The sequence below is a fragment of the Culex quinquefasciatus genome, chromosome 2 (assembly GCF_015732765.1).
Source record: "Culex quinquefasciatus strain JHB chromosome 2, VPISU_Cqui_1.0_pri_paternal, whole genome shotgun sequence".
Lineage (NCBI taxonomy): Eukaryota > Metazoa > Arthropoda > Insecta > Diptera > Culicidae > Culex > Culex quinquefasciatus.
Window position 1 is genome coordinate 29,676,482 of NC_051862.1, and position 16,500 is coordinate 29,692,981.

Genomic DNA, 16,500 nt, shown 5'->3' on the forward strand with positions numbered 1-16,500 from the left:
AATCAATATTGTTTACTTTGGCGCATAGGATAATTTGACATGGTAAATTGTCTTATCCGCCTATCGAGCTGTGAGCGCACATAATACATTTTTTAATCTTTCGTTTTTGAAAGTTTTTGGCCCAAGTAGTGTAAACATATTATTTAACACTTATAAACAAGTGTTCCGATAGCCCCCCAGCAGCACTGCATGCGCACAACTTTTATGCCAAAGTGATTACCACGTCACGGATTATTACCATGTCCGATTATCACGTCACAGTCTCACGTCCCCCTCTCCCTTGTCACACTTGCGACAACTCTCCACCCCCTTAGAGCGTGACGTACTTTATGGATGACGCCTACGGCCTAACGAAGGATGCAAGATGTTGATTCAGGAGCGGCCCTGAGAACCTTGCTCTTCGCCAAAGAATTATTCCGATCTCAGGGGTTGCATCTCCGAACGGGTTCTACGGCTGTTGCTTGGCCGAGGGGTGAGGTCAGCTTGGGACTTGAAGAGTGCAAGTCGCACTGGAATCAATTGCGTTGATCGAGATGCTTATGCGGCGGTCCGAATCGCGCGCCTCGAAGTCATGTCCCCGAGCAAGTCCAGGATCTCATCCGAGTACTGGGTAAAGTGCTCGTATGAATCGAACGCCGCTAAACTGTCAGGGCCATGAACGAGTCGGTTAGGTTGCCGACTTGATACCGTTTGGGAGGAGTCTGGAAAAACGGAAAACATCGGGTCACAAAAAAACAGACGCACAGAAGAAAAACACTCGTAACGTGCTGTTGGCAGTTCATCAGCGGGACTTTGCCGGACAGCTCCAGATGCTGCAGGCAGGTCAAATCATAGGACGAGTACGCCCAATGGACGTAATCCAGCATTGCATTGCAGACTGCACGATAAGAAAGGTAGAAACGAGTAGTCGTAGAAAGGTCGAAAGGTAGTGCGGAATATCCAAGATGGAAACGTCTGAAAAGATCAACCACTGCAGGTTTTCGTGCGACGTAGTTCTTAAGCTGGCTGATGAGCAGCTATTAGGACCTGTCGAGCGCGAAGAGTCACAAGCGATTCTTCAGCGAGGTAAGTTCGCTCAGATTAGCAGCCAATTCCTCCGTAAAACCAGTTCGTTTATGGCTGGCTGTGAGAAAAGATCATCACGACGACGAAGCCGCGACGCACTTGTCGTAGTGTCCATGCTGGAACTGAAAACCACGGCGTAGTACTGACAGATCGTGCACGGCCGCCATGCGACCGCGTATTCCGTTACGGTGACGCTGCTCCAGCTGGACGATACCCTGCGTAGTCAGGAACAACACGTCGTGATCGGAGCGCTTCTGCAGAGCCTTTGTTACATACATGTAAATCGATAAAAAAAAAGTCAGAGGTTGGTGTGAGCACACACTTAATTTTATTAAAAAACTGTTATCAGGGCATTAAAATACACATTTTCATCTATTATCAAAACATATTTGAAGACATTTGGTTGTATCACTGCCGAAATATACACAGAAAAAAATATTCCTGATCATCTTTTAGTGGATTCAAAAAAAAATCTGTAATATGACATTTTGTGATTTTCTACATGTATGTAACCCCTTAACCGCCGCAACCTCTATGTTTCCGCCCACTCCGGTGGCCTCAGAAACACTAGTCTCAGCAACTCGTGCATTTTTAGATTTTCGGACACGTTGTCCCAAGCGGCCCAGACGACCTGCATCTGCGTGCGTAATTATGAGTTTGCCGTTGGCGAAGTTGTTGATAGCCGATCCGCCCGGGTTCCGGCAATCTTAATGTACTCGACGTTCGTCTTGAGGTTCTCTGACAGACCATGACCACGAAGCGGATGGCGTGCTCTTTTTTAAGGTTTCTAGAAGCGTCCGTGGGTCTCGTGGCGCAGGGGTAGCGGCTTCGGCTGCCGATCCCGATGATGCTATGAGACGCGGGTTCGATTCCCGCCTTATCCACTGAGCTTCTATCGGATGGTGAAGTAAAACGTCGGTCCCGGTTTCTCCTGTCTCGTCAGAGGCGCTGGAGCAGAAATCCTACGTTAGAGGAAGGCCATGCCCCGGGGGGCGTAGTGCCAATAGTTTCGTTTTCGTTTTTTTTTTTTTAGAAGCGTCCTCCGTACCACGTCCGCCGCCGCTTGGTTGGTCGTTGTCGGGGGACCAGGTACCGTAAAGCAGTGCTGCGGGTGATGAAAAAGTAGTTTAAGGTTAAGGTTTATTAAATTTAACAGCATAACATTTCCCTCCTGAAATGTGTTAACCGGTACCGTGGCCATCCGAAGTCGTCCCTGGCCAAAAGGTGGGATGTTTTCTGGCCTTCCGGATGTTTTTTGGTCGGTTTCGTGGCCATCCGGATGGCTTCTCTGTGCAAGAGGGATGATGCTTTTTAGCCATCCGGATGGCCACGGAACAGACAAAATCTATCCGGGCGGCCAAAAAGCATCCTCCCTTTTGGACAGGGACACCTTCCAGATAGCCACGGAACCAAGAAAACCCATCCGGAAAGCCAAATAATGGCCACGGTACCGGCAAACCCAACCCGAAAGGCCAAACAAATATTCGCCCTCTTGCACAGGGACGCCTTTCGGAGCCGATCCCATGGTCCTGGAATCATCTTTGGGAATCACGGTAATTTTCCACCCTACTTACCGTATTTTTTTGTTGCCGCAATCCTTCGCCCTCCGACACTTTTCTTTAAAAACTCAGACAGTCCACAACAATGATCTGTCCGGGATCCTATCAACCAAAACAAAAACATATTTTATGCTGTTTTATGAGTTGTTTTGGTATGTCATGCTGGGAGTCGTATCCGCCAGATTCGGGAGAGAGAGCTCATTGGTTAAATTTTGCTCTTCTCTTTGCTGTGTCAGGCATTGAAACATTTCATACTCTCTTACAGCTGACGTCTACACGTTAACCGGAACCTAGGCAAACATTATTTTTAAAAAGATATATGGATATAAAAAAATCTATCATTACTTTCTAATTATTCAATAAAATGCGTACATACGTCGTTATTATATTAGCGTATGTGCATAATGATTGAAATATATTTAAAATTGTACATAGGTCGATTTGTTATTGTCGTATGTGCATCATTTTACTGAATGCACATAGGACACTGAGAGGTAAAACGACGTAAATTATTTTGTATGAAAATTTAAGAGAATGCTCATAGGTTATTTTGCATTTCGCTAATAATTTTAAAAATTAAATACTTAGAAGAAATCGGGTTTGAGGATAGTGTAGTTTCGGATATGCAGAACGTCATGCATTGTATAACTCAGTTTGTTTACTTTTGGCGCATAGGACCTTTTGAAAAAGTACTCTAGATTTATGTGTGTCGTCATAGAAGGCGTCGTTTCAAGTTTGAAAGCGTTTTAAGTAAATCCTAAAAGTAGGCTGCGGCGAGTTGTTTTGAGACGTTTTGGACACATTCATTTACAATATTTGAGATTTACAATTTCCTTGTTTTTTTTTTTCAAATATTTTTTTGTTATTGTAAAAATGCTATTAATTTGTTTTGTTCAAACTCGTTCACTGCAATTTAAAGATGTAGAAAAAATGATGTAAACAAAACGATTATATTTGGTCCGGTTTCGTGACTAAGAAATCAATTTAAGTCCGGGTTATTGTCGCCACGGGCTTGAGTGATTAGTCTCACTTCAGGTAATGATTAGATGTGTGATGTGTCAATCACCTATTACTTGACAGCTGAATTCAACGGATTAAGGATAGTCATATAGTTTAACAGGATGTAAAGTGGGTTACCTTATTTTCTTGTTATTACCTTATTCAATTGATGGATTTTTACATGCACGATAGCCACTACACATTTTCTCCAAAATTTGTACACCTTGATAATTTTTAGGGTCATGGAAGAAGAAAAAATATAACTTAATTCTAATTGAGACCAAATAAAAAGGTCGTTTGGCTTGGGTAAAACATAGTGTGGTTCGAAATAAGGATGCTTGGATTGGCTACTTCCTAGAAGCGAAAAAAAATGAAAAATAAATCCTGAAAAGTTAGATTTTATTTAACACACTTATCGTGAACCTCCCTAATATTTAGGAAGCTTGTTTTCCATTTCTAAAGTTTTTTGGAAAAGTTCCTATAAGCTTTTGTGTTTCATATGTTTATAGGACCTATAAAAAAAAGATTTAATTTTGCGATTTCACAGGTAACATAATAATACCAATTCAAGCAAGTGCAAAACCTGCATCGACCCACTTGTATTAGTGCGATTATTATTGCGTTTATCGCAATTCCTGCCGTTGCACGTCCGCGCGCTGAACAACTGTTCCGTCGGTTCGGTACAAAGTGTGGGGCCAATTTTGTTTGCAGATAATGCTATTTTTAACCCTGAACTTGCCGAGCTCAGTTCCCACAAGCCAGCCGTTGGTGGGTGGCGTCCAACCATAATCGGATTCCCGCCAGTCTCGCTCACCCCGTGACAGTTCTCCACCTACATTTTAACCACATTGTTTTTTTTTTTTTTGATGATCTGAGTGTATTGGTGCTAATCGGAAGCTAATTATAAATGATTCATGAAATTGTTTTCATATGATCCACCCAACCCCACACTCCCCTTCAACAAATCGCCGTTCAATAAGGGGGAAAAGGAAAAATGAGAGGAAAACGGTGAGACAGGGAAGGCAAGTGGGTTGCAGTATTCAAGGTTGACATTACGCGGTCCTGTTTGTCACGTTTCTACACTCTTGGTGGCGTGGCCCAACCTAACCTAACCTAACCTATATATCAACGGTGAAGCCAGGGAAAATTAGATTGATGGATGCAGAGCGTTCTCGGGAAAAAGTGCACCATAACAAACTGAACACTGTTATGTCTACAGGAATTACGGGGAAGGGGGGGATGATATCGTAGTAGGCGCTTTTTGCTGGCTTAGTGGAATAGTCATCACAATCAACAACAGCATCGAATGAGGGTGTCAATTCATATCAGTGTCGTGCAATCAGACAGGCCATGACTGATGGCGGTCATCATGGCACGCTATGGCAGCTTTGTGTGGCTAATCCGAGTTGTTGGATTAATAGTTGGCATGTTGATGTTTCAATTAGTTAGTTTTCGCAAATTTATTTATTTTTCTCAAATTGTATATTGGCAGCAAGAGAGAAACATAACATTTTAAAATTGTAATAACACTGATGGTAGATTTATCAGAATCATCGATTTAATTTGGACGGAATCATCTCAAATTTTCAAGGGGTCGAAAACATCTCCATAAATCTCAAAGGAACATTTTTGAATTAAACGATTTTTTGCTGAATCCGTCCATCGTTTGACTGCAAATTTGAGGGACTTTTTCTCTTAGAACAAATAGTGTATTATTTTCAAATGTCTCTATTCTGCTTGTAATAAAACTACAACATAAATTGCCTATATCAAGGGTTTCCTCGCTGATACTAATTAGCACCGCGCGTATGTGGAAACTAATTAGACGAAATGTTCCCCTCATTTATGGCTTCCGATTCGATCAACTTTTGCTAAATGAGTAAGGGGGGCAATGAACGGAATGCTCAACCCAAACGAAAAGATTTTTCTCTAGGACGATAAAACACGCACACACACACCGATCGCGGCATTGGTCAAAACAAAACATCATTTAGAACGCCGTCACGCAAAAACAAACATCTTTGCCTGCGTAGCAGGCCCTGATAACAACAAAGCTATCACGGAACTGATAGTGGCCAATGCGGATGAGTGACCCCCGTGAGAGGCCGGGAACTCATCTTGAAGACTTATATTTCCTGGCTTACTATGATTGAAGAATAGTTTTCAACACAAGAATGGTTCATAGTTCACTTATATTTTTCGTGCTCGTAAAAATCTGACCCTGGATGAGTTCATCAACCGCCCTTGGCTATCAAAAGCTATCAGGCCAGACGATTTTGTTCCAATTGTTGCTTGCGATGGTGGACATCATAATTGCCTGATCGATTAGCGACGTGTTTGGGTGGATGTTGTGGAAGGGTCTATTTGTTTAGGATTCCGGTTTCCGACGGGCGACAAGTGGATGGTGTTATTTATTTGGTTATTGTTGATCCTGGGACCCATACGCTGCAGAAAACTAACAATTACTAATGTTAATCAACACTCAAGTGTATGGTGCGGTGCTGTTACTCCACATTTCTTTTTTTAATGAAGATTCAAAACCGTGTTGATTTTTAACACTCCGTGCACAAACACAACCCAACTCAACGAAAAACCTCTGCGGTAAACTTCAAGCAGTAGGCCTGGCCGCTTTATCGTTCAAATGTCAATTTGATGAAACAAGTGTGGTACACTTAATGCCTGGTGGTTTGACACGTTTTCGTTTGCACCCTGTTAGTGTGACACAGTCAAATTAATTGACGACTTTTTACACGACGTTGACGCACACTATTAAAACATACGTGTAAGTGATTGAAAAGAAGATTATCCAGGTTTTTAAACGAAAATGGCGTTCGAATGATGAACGCCCGAAATGTCAAAATCACGCGGTGATACCAACATTACGAAAAATGTGTACCATGGCATGACAGCCACATTTTTCTAATGTTGGTGCTACTGCGCGATTTTGACATTTCGAACGTGCACCATTTCGAACGCCATCTTCGCTTAAAAACCTGGATAACTTCAGATAAATTCACTTCTAGAGAGTAAACCTCATTATTAGGGCTAGTGATTTTTCGCAATTTCGCGGAAGCCGCGTAATCCGTGAAATTCGCCCCTGGCCGTGAAATTTCGTAAATACCGTGAAATGCCGCGAAATTTGATATAGTTATTAGAAAAATTACTTTTCAGAGCAATAAAGCATTGATTTTTTTATTCGTACGCTTTACAAGTTCCAAAATTAAACAAAAATGCAAGGCATGTTTAGATTTTTTTTTGAAAATATAGTTCATTACAATATTCTTTGATGTACAGATAATTAATTGAAAATTTCTAGCAATTTTTTTTGACTTCGCAAAATTCAAAAAAAATGTAAAATAACGTTATTGAAAACTACAGTAAAAGAAAAAGTTAAAAAAATAGCTATTTTATATCTTGAAGAGAAGAGAATTTTTATATTTGGTTATATATGAACAGGTTGAAATAAAATTTACTTTGCATTTTGTATGGTATCATAATTTTCTGGAAATATCAATAAATGTAAATAAATGCTACAAATGAAATTTTCCTGATCTTTGTTTGAATGCAAAAAATATCTTTTGCTGAAATTTATGAAAACAAACGTATTTTTTATAACATTTTTTTGCTGATTCTACTTTTGAGTTTTGCTTCGATTTAAAGATTTTTTAGCAAAATCAATTTCTAAAATCTCAGTAAAATTAAAATAGCTGAATCATAATTTAGCTGACGCAAATGCTGCATAATTTCAATTTTTTTTTTGAAATTGAATAATATGTGTGAGGTGGTTTTATTTGTATCTTGAACTACTGCTTAACTTTTTAGACACTTTTCTGTAGATAATTATGCATAAACAAAGTATTTTTATGTTTATTTTAAGCAGATTTTAGAGTGCCGTGAAATTGCCGTGAAATCCATGGTTTCAAAAACTAACATGCCGCGTTATTTCGATTTTTTTGCCGTGAAAAATCACTAGCCCTACTCATTATGGCCGAATGGTTAACGCCCAGACCACTATTCCAATGGTTCGAGTTCGGATCCCACCTGAGTCGTTTTTTGTTCATATTCGATGTTAAATCCTCAAGTGTAATTTTCGAAAACGACCGACTGGGATTTCATCCCTGAACCATCTGCTTGTGTGACTGATTAAGCTCGTAATAAACTTGTGGTGAGGAACTATAAATTCAATTATTGAAATATATATTAAATTTAAAACGAAAAATGCAAACTTAAAATCGCTATCCACTTCTTCTTTGAGTTGATAGTTGACTTCTTCTGTTCAGATTGATTAATAATAATTACCTAGACCGGAGCAGTGCACAATGTGCAGTGCAAAGCACGAGCAACCAATCATCGTAACTCATGACGTGCACGTGGTGTGCAACTCGTACCACTCTATTCATCAACTCGTGATTGTATGCAATTTTCCTTTTATTGGTCTCTGCCATTGAACCTTTTCATGTTCTATTTAAGGTGTCGGTAGCTGGGGGTGTGTCCTCTGGTCTGATTTTGCTACATTGTAGTAGATTTCCTGTGTTTGAATTTCAAGAAATAATAAATTTAAAAGTATACTAAAATTCATTAAGGTGAAAGTGACACAAAAGTGATTAAGGTGAAACTGACAACAAACAAAAATGTCTGGTAACCTCGCATCTTTTACCACTGCTGCCATCTGTTGCTCGGTTCGCCGTACTACAAGCCTTCATCAATACCACGGCAACACTCGTAAACAAATTTGTTTTGCACGTGTTTCGCTCTCTCTCTTTCTCTTTTGGTTGCCACTATGGTGTTGGTACTCTCCCGCACTCTTATTCTTTTTATAATCATAGCTGTATCAGAATCGCGAAGTCTTTTCCCCCTGCACGGTACAACGCGGATAATGACGAAGATGATGACGATGAAGAAAGGCCCCTATCGAAGCGGGGGGGTGGGTCGTAAATAACGTAATTTGTGTCTTTTTGGGCGTTCAGGTCAAATTTGAACTTGTTAAGGGGAATCTGTCTTCTGAGCAAGTAATGTTAAAGTGAAAGTGGGTCGTTATTGAGGGTCTGTCCCCCCGCGGAACCAGTCTCTCCGGTTGGTGTGGCCAGGTTGCCATTCTCTCTTTCGCCGCAAGAGTTGATACACGTCCCGAATATATTCCCCTGGCGTGGCGTTCAGTTTTTTCCGTACTTATAAATCGTGCAAAATAGAAACAAATTTAGCAAGTTTACGTGTTTTAGAAATACGGAAGTAATAATTGGAATAGCATAAATCGTAGGAAAAGTCCTTAGTTCTGTGAAACAACCTTGTGATACTAATTTAAAAGTGCACCTTCACTATAAAATCGTACTTTTGAAGTAAACTTATTGGCACTGATAAGCGTGGAATAAAGAAAATAATTGCTTTTACTGCCATAAATAGTCATAACAGGCAGCGCGGGGTGTGATTACGTACTGAACCCGCAGGTCGACAGCCATCCCAGCAGGCCACGACTACATCAGGTGCTGGTCAGGAATCAAGCATCAGACGGCCTACTCAGTTTCAAGGGTCTCGTTAAGGTGTAATCCGGTGTACTGAATCGCGACAATTTTGATAAAATACTCGCTCATCCAAGCAAGCAATGGCGGCGGCCGAAGATAAATCTGGCGATAACATGAAGTCGCTCGGTTGGAAGTTCCTGAACAAGGAAACTTTTGGTAATGGTATGGAATTTAAGCTGATTCAAGTTGATTTCAGCAACAAAAAACCTGATTTCCACACTAAAAAATGCAATTCCCATTAATCGATACAAAAACCCCGATAAAAATATTAAAAAGAAGACATTCGCTTCTCTCACTTTCTCGCAAATTTGTTATCCACTCTCTCCCTCTCTCTCTCTCTCTCTCTCATCCTCTCCCTCTCTCACACCAGGGGAGCGTGCCAACTATGTAAACAGTCCACATGTCATCGCGATGGTCGGGTTGCCAGCGCGCGGGAAAACCTACATCTCGAAGAAGCTGTCGCGCTACCTGAACTGGATCGGCATCAACACGAAGGTGTTCAACCTGGGCGAGTACCGGCGGCACGCGACCGACGCGTACCGCAGCCACGAGTTTTTCCGGCCCGACAACGAGAAGGCGATGGCCATCCGGCAGCACTGCGCCGAGATGGCACTGGAGGACGTGTGCCAGTGGCTGGAGAACGGCGGGGAGGTGGCGGTGAGTGAGCGGGGTTGGGTTGTTGATTGGGCTTTGTTTGAGTGGGAGATTAGATAGAAGGATTGGGATGCGATTAGAGCGGGTTGGCTAATTTTTCATGGATTTAGCATTTTGTTTTGTTTTAAATCAAATTATTATTATCTATTTGTAAATTGAAGATATATATAATTGTACTAAAATCTGCACATAAATAGCGGATTCGTCAATTCGAAGTTCGCTATTTCAAATATCCTCTAATTCGCATGCTCGCTAATTCAAAAGTATCCAAATTTAAAAAAAGCACTGAAAGGTTAAAACCAGTTGTCAAACTGATGTTAAAATTTCAACCCCAATGTTCGACGATTTTTGAGCACGTGGTTTCAAGCTTTTGACAGCTCTCAATCACATTAACGAATTTAAAACACGAAAAGATTGAAATGTTCCAAATTTTAAAATGTTAAAAAGGTACTTTCGGAGCAATGGAGCACCCGCAGTCGAGCAGTTTTTGACAGTTCGCTCCATAAAAAATACATTGTCGAAAAAAGCAAAAACTGCTCGAATGGAAATGCTCCATTGCCATGGTGTGACACTGGAAAACTTCCATTCGAGCAGTTTTTGCTTTTTCTACAATGTATTCCTTATGGGAGAACTGTAATTTCGGCCACTCGAATCCGGTGCTCAATACATAAAACTTTGCAAAATAAGTTGCTAGAGAAAAAAATATCTTTCGAATTTACAATATTTTGCCAACAATTCCAAGTTTTTCAGCAAGAGTTTTCAGCTAAACATCATGTCTCATCATTCTAGACTGTCAAAATTCCAAAACGTCACGGCCAATCTCCGGTTCGCAGCTTTTGTTTGTGTTGGAAGTTTCGAGCCTGGGGCAAGGGGTAGGACAGTGAGTGAATTTGAGAAATTTTGAATAATTTTGAGTCAAATTGAGCCACTCGAGTTACTCAGAATTTCCTAATCTTCACGAACTACGTAACGGATTTTGACACTGACATTTGACAGCGATGACGATCGACGTTGACAAATGCAGAAAAATAATCGGCGGAAAAAGTACTAAATAAATTTAATAAGTAAACGAGACAAATAAGCGACCGAAAAATTCTGGTTCTGATGCCCAATCTATTTTCTACCATGACCCGGAGAAGGATCAGACTGCTTTGCTAGAGGCCACCAAGGAAACATCGACACCGACTAGCCGATTCCGGCAATTCAGGCGGGTTGAAGCCGATCTGTCTGCGGCTGTTGCTGCCGTGCCGGCCGTCACCGGTGCCACCATCTGTCACCGGTGCACCATCTCGGCCACCATCTGGAACGATGCGAAACCCAGACCATCGGATTGTGTGGCAAGCAACCGGTGGATTTTGAGGAGGCGCGCAAAGGACGGTGTTGAACGATCGGCTGGTCTTCGATGCGATGGTCATCAATAGAATCTCTTTCTCTCTTTATAATCCGTTTGCTTCGACGGATGCTAAGGCAGGCTTTTTTACGGAGGAAAGTTTTGGTTGCCACATTAGGAGAATCATTGAAACGAAGGAGGAAACGGGGAAATTGGTATATGAATATGAAAGTTGTATTTATTTTATTGAAGAAAATTGGGCCCTGTGCCAAACATTTCGGATTTCGCGTCAGTAGAAAAACTCAAAATTAAACTAAGTTTTCATGAGTATCAGCGTCATTAGCGGCAGTGACTGATAGCACAAACACGAATCGAGTTTGTGGCAGATTCCAGCGCCATGGACGTCAACGTGGCCAAAATCTCCACCGGCCGCTGGCTCCGAAATTTAAAATATTTGGTTTGAACCACACAATTTTTCAGCTGAGACCGTTCCGACGGCTGCGACAGTGGTATTTATAAAGAGTCAACCGATGGAACCGTTTTGTTCCTGCAGCGGTCTCGCAGCCTGAAATTGTCGCAGCGGACCAGTGCTGGGGTCACTTGTAACTGGCAAGAGGTCAACACTTGGCCGGAACGGTTACGCTTAACGGCCACAAAGGAGTCTAAACTTGGTCAACACATCGACAGTAGTATATCCTCCAGGCCTTAATAGTAAATGGCCTTCCGATAAACCTCCTGGAAAGGTTCCTTTTGCTCCGAAATCGGCACTAAATTTGAGGAATTGGGCAGCACCGTAACCAGAAAAATTTTCTATCCTGATTGTCACGCTCATCTGTCAATCTATACGTATTCAAATATTCCGTAACCTGACTAAAAATCGTTGTAGAGGAAAATTGAGTAACTTTGAGTAACATTGAGTCATTGTGAGAAATTGAGTCACTCAGTTACTCTCTGTCCTACCCCTTGGCCTGGGGTCAAGAGTGACACGGAATTTGAATATAATTGATGAATTTTAGATTTTTATTTTACATATTTTGGAATTTTCAAACTTTATTTTTAATTTCCGATACATTTTTTATAAATAATTTAGAATTTTTTTTTTTGAGTACAGTCCAGACTCGATTATCCGAAGGCCTCGGCAAAATTTCACTTCGGGTAATCGAAACTTCAGATAAGGAATCACGAAAAAAAATCTGTTGTTTTATTTTTGATTGTCAAGTTTAAGTATAACTTCTAAAACACTCTAAAAAAAATTAGAATTTTTAAATCAAAGATGGCGGCCAAATTGGCGGCGATCAACTATCGAAAGAATGCATTTTGTAATTTAACAGGCAATCAACTATTTAAATTTGACAAAAATAGAGTCCCAGAACTCAATGTTGATGTTAAAAATAAAAAAATAAAAAACACAAAAAAAAATTTGTTCGTGATTCGATTATTCCAAGACCCATACAAACCTTCGGATAATCGAGACTTCGGATAATTGAGTCTGGACTGTATTTAAATTTTAAATCATTAATTTTTGGTTTATAATATAATAATAAAAAATAGACAATCCAGTTTTTCAGAATTTTTAAATCAAATTTTCTCTTGATATTTCATTCTTTTATATTTCTATTTATAAATTTCGTATTTTTTGTAGTTTTAAATTATTTTTTTCAATTTTTGAATTTTGTTATTCTTTCATTAAAGTCTGTTTTTTTTTTAATTTTCAAATCCCTAGAATTTTTGATATTTATTTTGCATTTTCTTTTCAATTTTAAGATTTTAGAATTTTAAACATTGAAATTGTTGTTTTTTTATCTTGTTCAAAATTGGTCAAAATTGGTAAACATCAGGGGGCAAAAAAATATTTTTCCAAAAAACTTCAAAATTTCCATGAAAATAGAAGTTCCCCCTAACTTTGGTCAGAGTCGAGGGACATAAACTTCAAAATATATTTGAGTTTTTAGAATTTCTGATTAAAATTTTCATTTGAATTCGATGAGCGTATTTTTTTTCAATTTGTGAGTTTCTCATTTAAAAAAATTGTTTTCATGTTTTAGTTTTTGTGATTCTTGATTTTTTAATTCCTAATTTTCAAAGTTTCTTGATAATTAAATATTTCTGGAGTTTTTTTTAAAGGTCCAATAAACCAAATTTCCAGTTTTTGATTTTTGGATTTTTTTAAACCGCCTTGAGTCAGGGGTATTAAAAAACACCTAAAAAGGAAAAACTACAAATTTGGTTTATTGGACCTTTTTTTTTAAAAAAAATCTCCAGATTTTTATCTTTCAAGTATAAAATTTTTGACGCTTTTTTTAATTTCTAGTTTTTTGAGTGTTTCTTATTTTGTTTAATTTTTTTGCTTTCTGATTAAATTTTTTATTTTTTTTATTTTAAAATTATTAATTGTTGAATTAAAAAAATATAATTTCAAAATTTGAAACTTCTAGATTTTTTAATTTCCGATTAAAATTTTTATTTGAATTCGATGTGTGTATTATTTTTTCAATTTATGAATTTCTTATTAAAAAATTTGTTATAAAATTTTAATTTTCTGGTTCTGGTGTAATACTTTTTTTAAATTTCTTAATAATTTAATATTTGTATCTTTCAAGTTTAAATTTTTTGAGTTTATAATTTTCGACGCTTTTTAAATTTCTGGTTTTTAAATGTTTGTATTATGGAATATTAGGTTTTCGTCATTTCTAGTATTTTCGTTTTGAGGTTCGGCTTTATGAAGCAATTCTAGATTTCAATATTACAGTGGACTCTCTCGTTGTCGATATTGAAGAGACCATCGAGAGCATAAGTTATCAAATTATAGAACGAAAAAACAAAGTAATCTATTTAAAGGTACTGAAAATTTTATGGAGCATTATTGATAGCGAGAAGATCGACAGCCAGAGAGTCCACTGTGTATTATGTCAAATACAAAAATATTTAAACGTTTATAATTTTCAGTCAATTGGGTACTAAAGCCTTATGTCAATTTGTACATCGGTATAAAACTCGATTAAAACCATTTCTGATCACTTTTTTATTTTAACGCAAAAAAAAAAAATATTGGCAAGACAACATTTTTTTGATGGATCAACTATGATCCCCTGGAAACGACCTGTCAAGTAGGACCTTTTCTGTCAAGAAGGGCCGTGAAGTTAATTTAAAAAAAATGAATTAAAAATCCAGTTTAAATCATTTGCGGTCGTTAAGAGGGTCATTGTACTTAGAAAAATATGCGTTATCGTTGTGAACAATTATATCACAAATTTAAGCTTAATTTTTGGACCCAATTGCTGCCCTTTTTGACAGCTCGTTCCAAGGGGACCATAGTTGATCCATCGAAAAAATGTTGTCTTGTAAATTTTTTTTTGCATTAAAATGAAAAAAGTGGTCAAAAATTATTTTTAATCGTGCATTTTACCTTTGTACATAAAAATTGACATATGGCTGTAGGACCCTATTGCTCTAAGGGGCAATTTTGATCCCTGATCACCAATCCGAGGTCCATTTTTGATATTTCGTGACGCTATACGCTATACGATCACTTTCATTGTTCTGGATTTTCACCAAGGCACGTTTGCAATGAATTCTAGTTCAAGACCGTGAAGAGATAGACATTTGGTGTCATAGGAACTTTTATGTCACGTACTAAAAAGGATTTTTCACAAAAAAAAATGTCTTAAAATCGCTGCCAGTTTCCATTACTCAATTGCCAAAATCGAGAGACATGTCATTTCTGCAATAACCCAGAGAAATTATTTTTCATTGAAGAAACAACCTTTTAAAATTAAAAATCTTAATTTAAAATATTTTTCACAGATATGATACATTTTCCAAAACTTTAAAAACTATTTTGATTCATTCCATTTTTTAACAGGTGTTTGATGCGACCAACTCCACCCGCGAGCGGCGCCGCATGATCCGGGAGATTATCGTGCACAAGATGGGCTACAAGCTGTTTTTCGTCGAGTCCGTCTGCGACGACCCGCAGATCATCGAGCAAAACATCATGGTAAGTGATATGACCTTTTTGTTGTTCTGTTGCACGTTTAAAAAATCTCGGATTACGCTTTTCATGCCTCTTAAATCACGTTCTTTCTTTTTTCCTTTTCCTTTAAAATTTTGCTCACTTTTTCAATTATATATCTTCTGTTTTGGTCTGATTTGGCTTCGTAAACTACAAAAAATGAGTTTAAAAATGATACACTATTATTCAAAATTTGATCTTTACAAAATTCAAACACTGAAATTTAGATGAAACTGAGTGTCCTGTCTGACTTGTCTTCGTTGAACGATTCCGCCGAGGTGACTATCCCAAATATTTAGTTAAAGTTCTTGATTCTTCTGTTCTGTTCTCATCCGCTTCTAAACCGTGTTTGTCCCTTCTGTGTCCTTGTCTCCGCTTTGTCTTTTGCTTTTGTGTCTTTCCGTTAAATCTTCGGCGATGGTGGTGGAATCCGGGTTGTTACGTTGGCCTGCTGCCCCGCGCTGTCCTGGTACGTTTGCAGGAACAGCTGGCTGGCATCGGCCGCTCCGACCGCACCCTTGGCCACCTTGTCGTCCCAAAGGTGCCGAATGAAGCCGAGCAGTTTGCGCACGTTCGGCGGATGGTTCCCGTACCGGTCGCGGACACCCCGCAGAAAGCCCTCGCTCCACAGCAGATGCTCGTCGGAAATGTCCACCTTTCCGCTGCCGCCGACGGCGTTCGCAATGATAATGACCGCGTCCAGCGTGGCGTTGAACATCCGGTTTGTGTCCCCGTAGATGGAGGTGTCCTGCTGGCGGGCACTGTGCTCTCGAATGATCTCGTTGACGGCATGCTCGACGCGGACACTCCACCCGGACCGGTCTAGCACGGAAAAGAGACTGGCGGAGGCCGCATCGCTTGGTTTGAGCATCCGGGAGGACGACGAGGCCGAAGGTGGTCCGCCGGGTGTGCGGAAGGTGGACTCGTTGATTCGGGTTGTTCCGGTTTGGTCGCGGGACGTGGGTCGTGCTGCGGGAGTTGGCACAAGCGAAGACAGCTCGTGCTGGTTTTTGATGATCCGTGGGCGGATGTTGTGGCGGAAGGCCGTTCGGCCGGGTTTGACGGTGACCGGGGTGTCCATCATGGTTGGTAGGGATTTTCTCATTGATTGTTGACTGACTTAAAAATTTGGAAGTTTTTGACAAATGGAGAATGCCAGAAAAGCCAAACGGGTTGCTTTGATGTGAATTAAGCAAAGCAATCCACCACGCAGAAATATATTTTGTAGAATCAGCCTGTACGAGGTTTGATTCAACAAAACTTTTGCTGAATATAATCAACGCCGATTTTGCGTTGAAACAAACCTTGATTTTCTCAATTCCGCAAAAATCTTTTGTTGTTTTAAAAAAGTTGCTTTGACGT

General features: G+C 39.5%; 1 protein-coding gene and 1 long non-coding RNA gene across 4 annotated transcripts in view; one reads left to right on the forward strand and one right to left on the reverse strand.

Moving 5' to 3' along the window:
* Window positions 1-16,500, forward strand: part of LOC6036106 (6-phosphofructo-2-kinase/fructose-2,6-bisphosphatase) — a 52,305-nt gene that overhangs the window by 22,777 nt on the left and 13,028 nt on the right. For 2 of the 3 annotated variants that reach the window (XM_038254549.1, XM_038254547.1), the window contains exons 4-5: window positions 9,513-9,799; window positions 14,989-15,123. In XM_038254549.1, coding sequence (XP_038110477.1) covers window positions 9,513-9,799; window positions 14,989-15,123 — 422 coding nt within the window. Of the gene's footprint in view, window positions 1-8,704; window positions 9,305-9,512; window positions 9,800-14,988; window positions 15,124-16,500 lie in introns of those variants that run through there. The other variant, XM_038254550.1, reaches the window with a different exon arrangement.
* Window positions 1,522-2,830, reverse strand: LOC119767075. Its single transcript, XR_005277314.1, has 2 exons — window positions 2,640-2,830; window positions 1,522-2,170 (listed from the first exon to the last, which is right to left on the reverse strand). It is a non-coding gene; the product is annotated as an uncharacterized LOC119767075 (long non-coding RNA).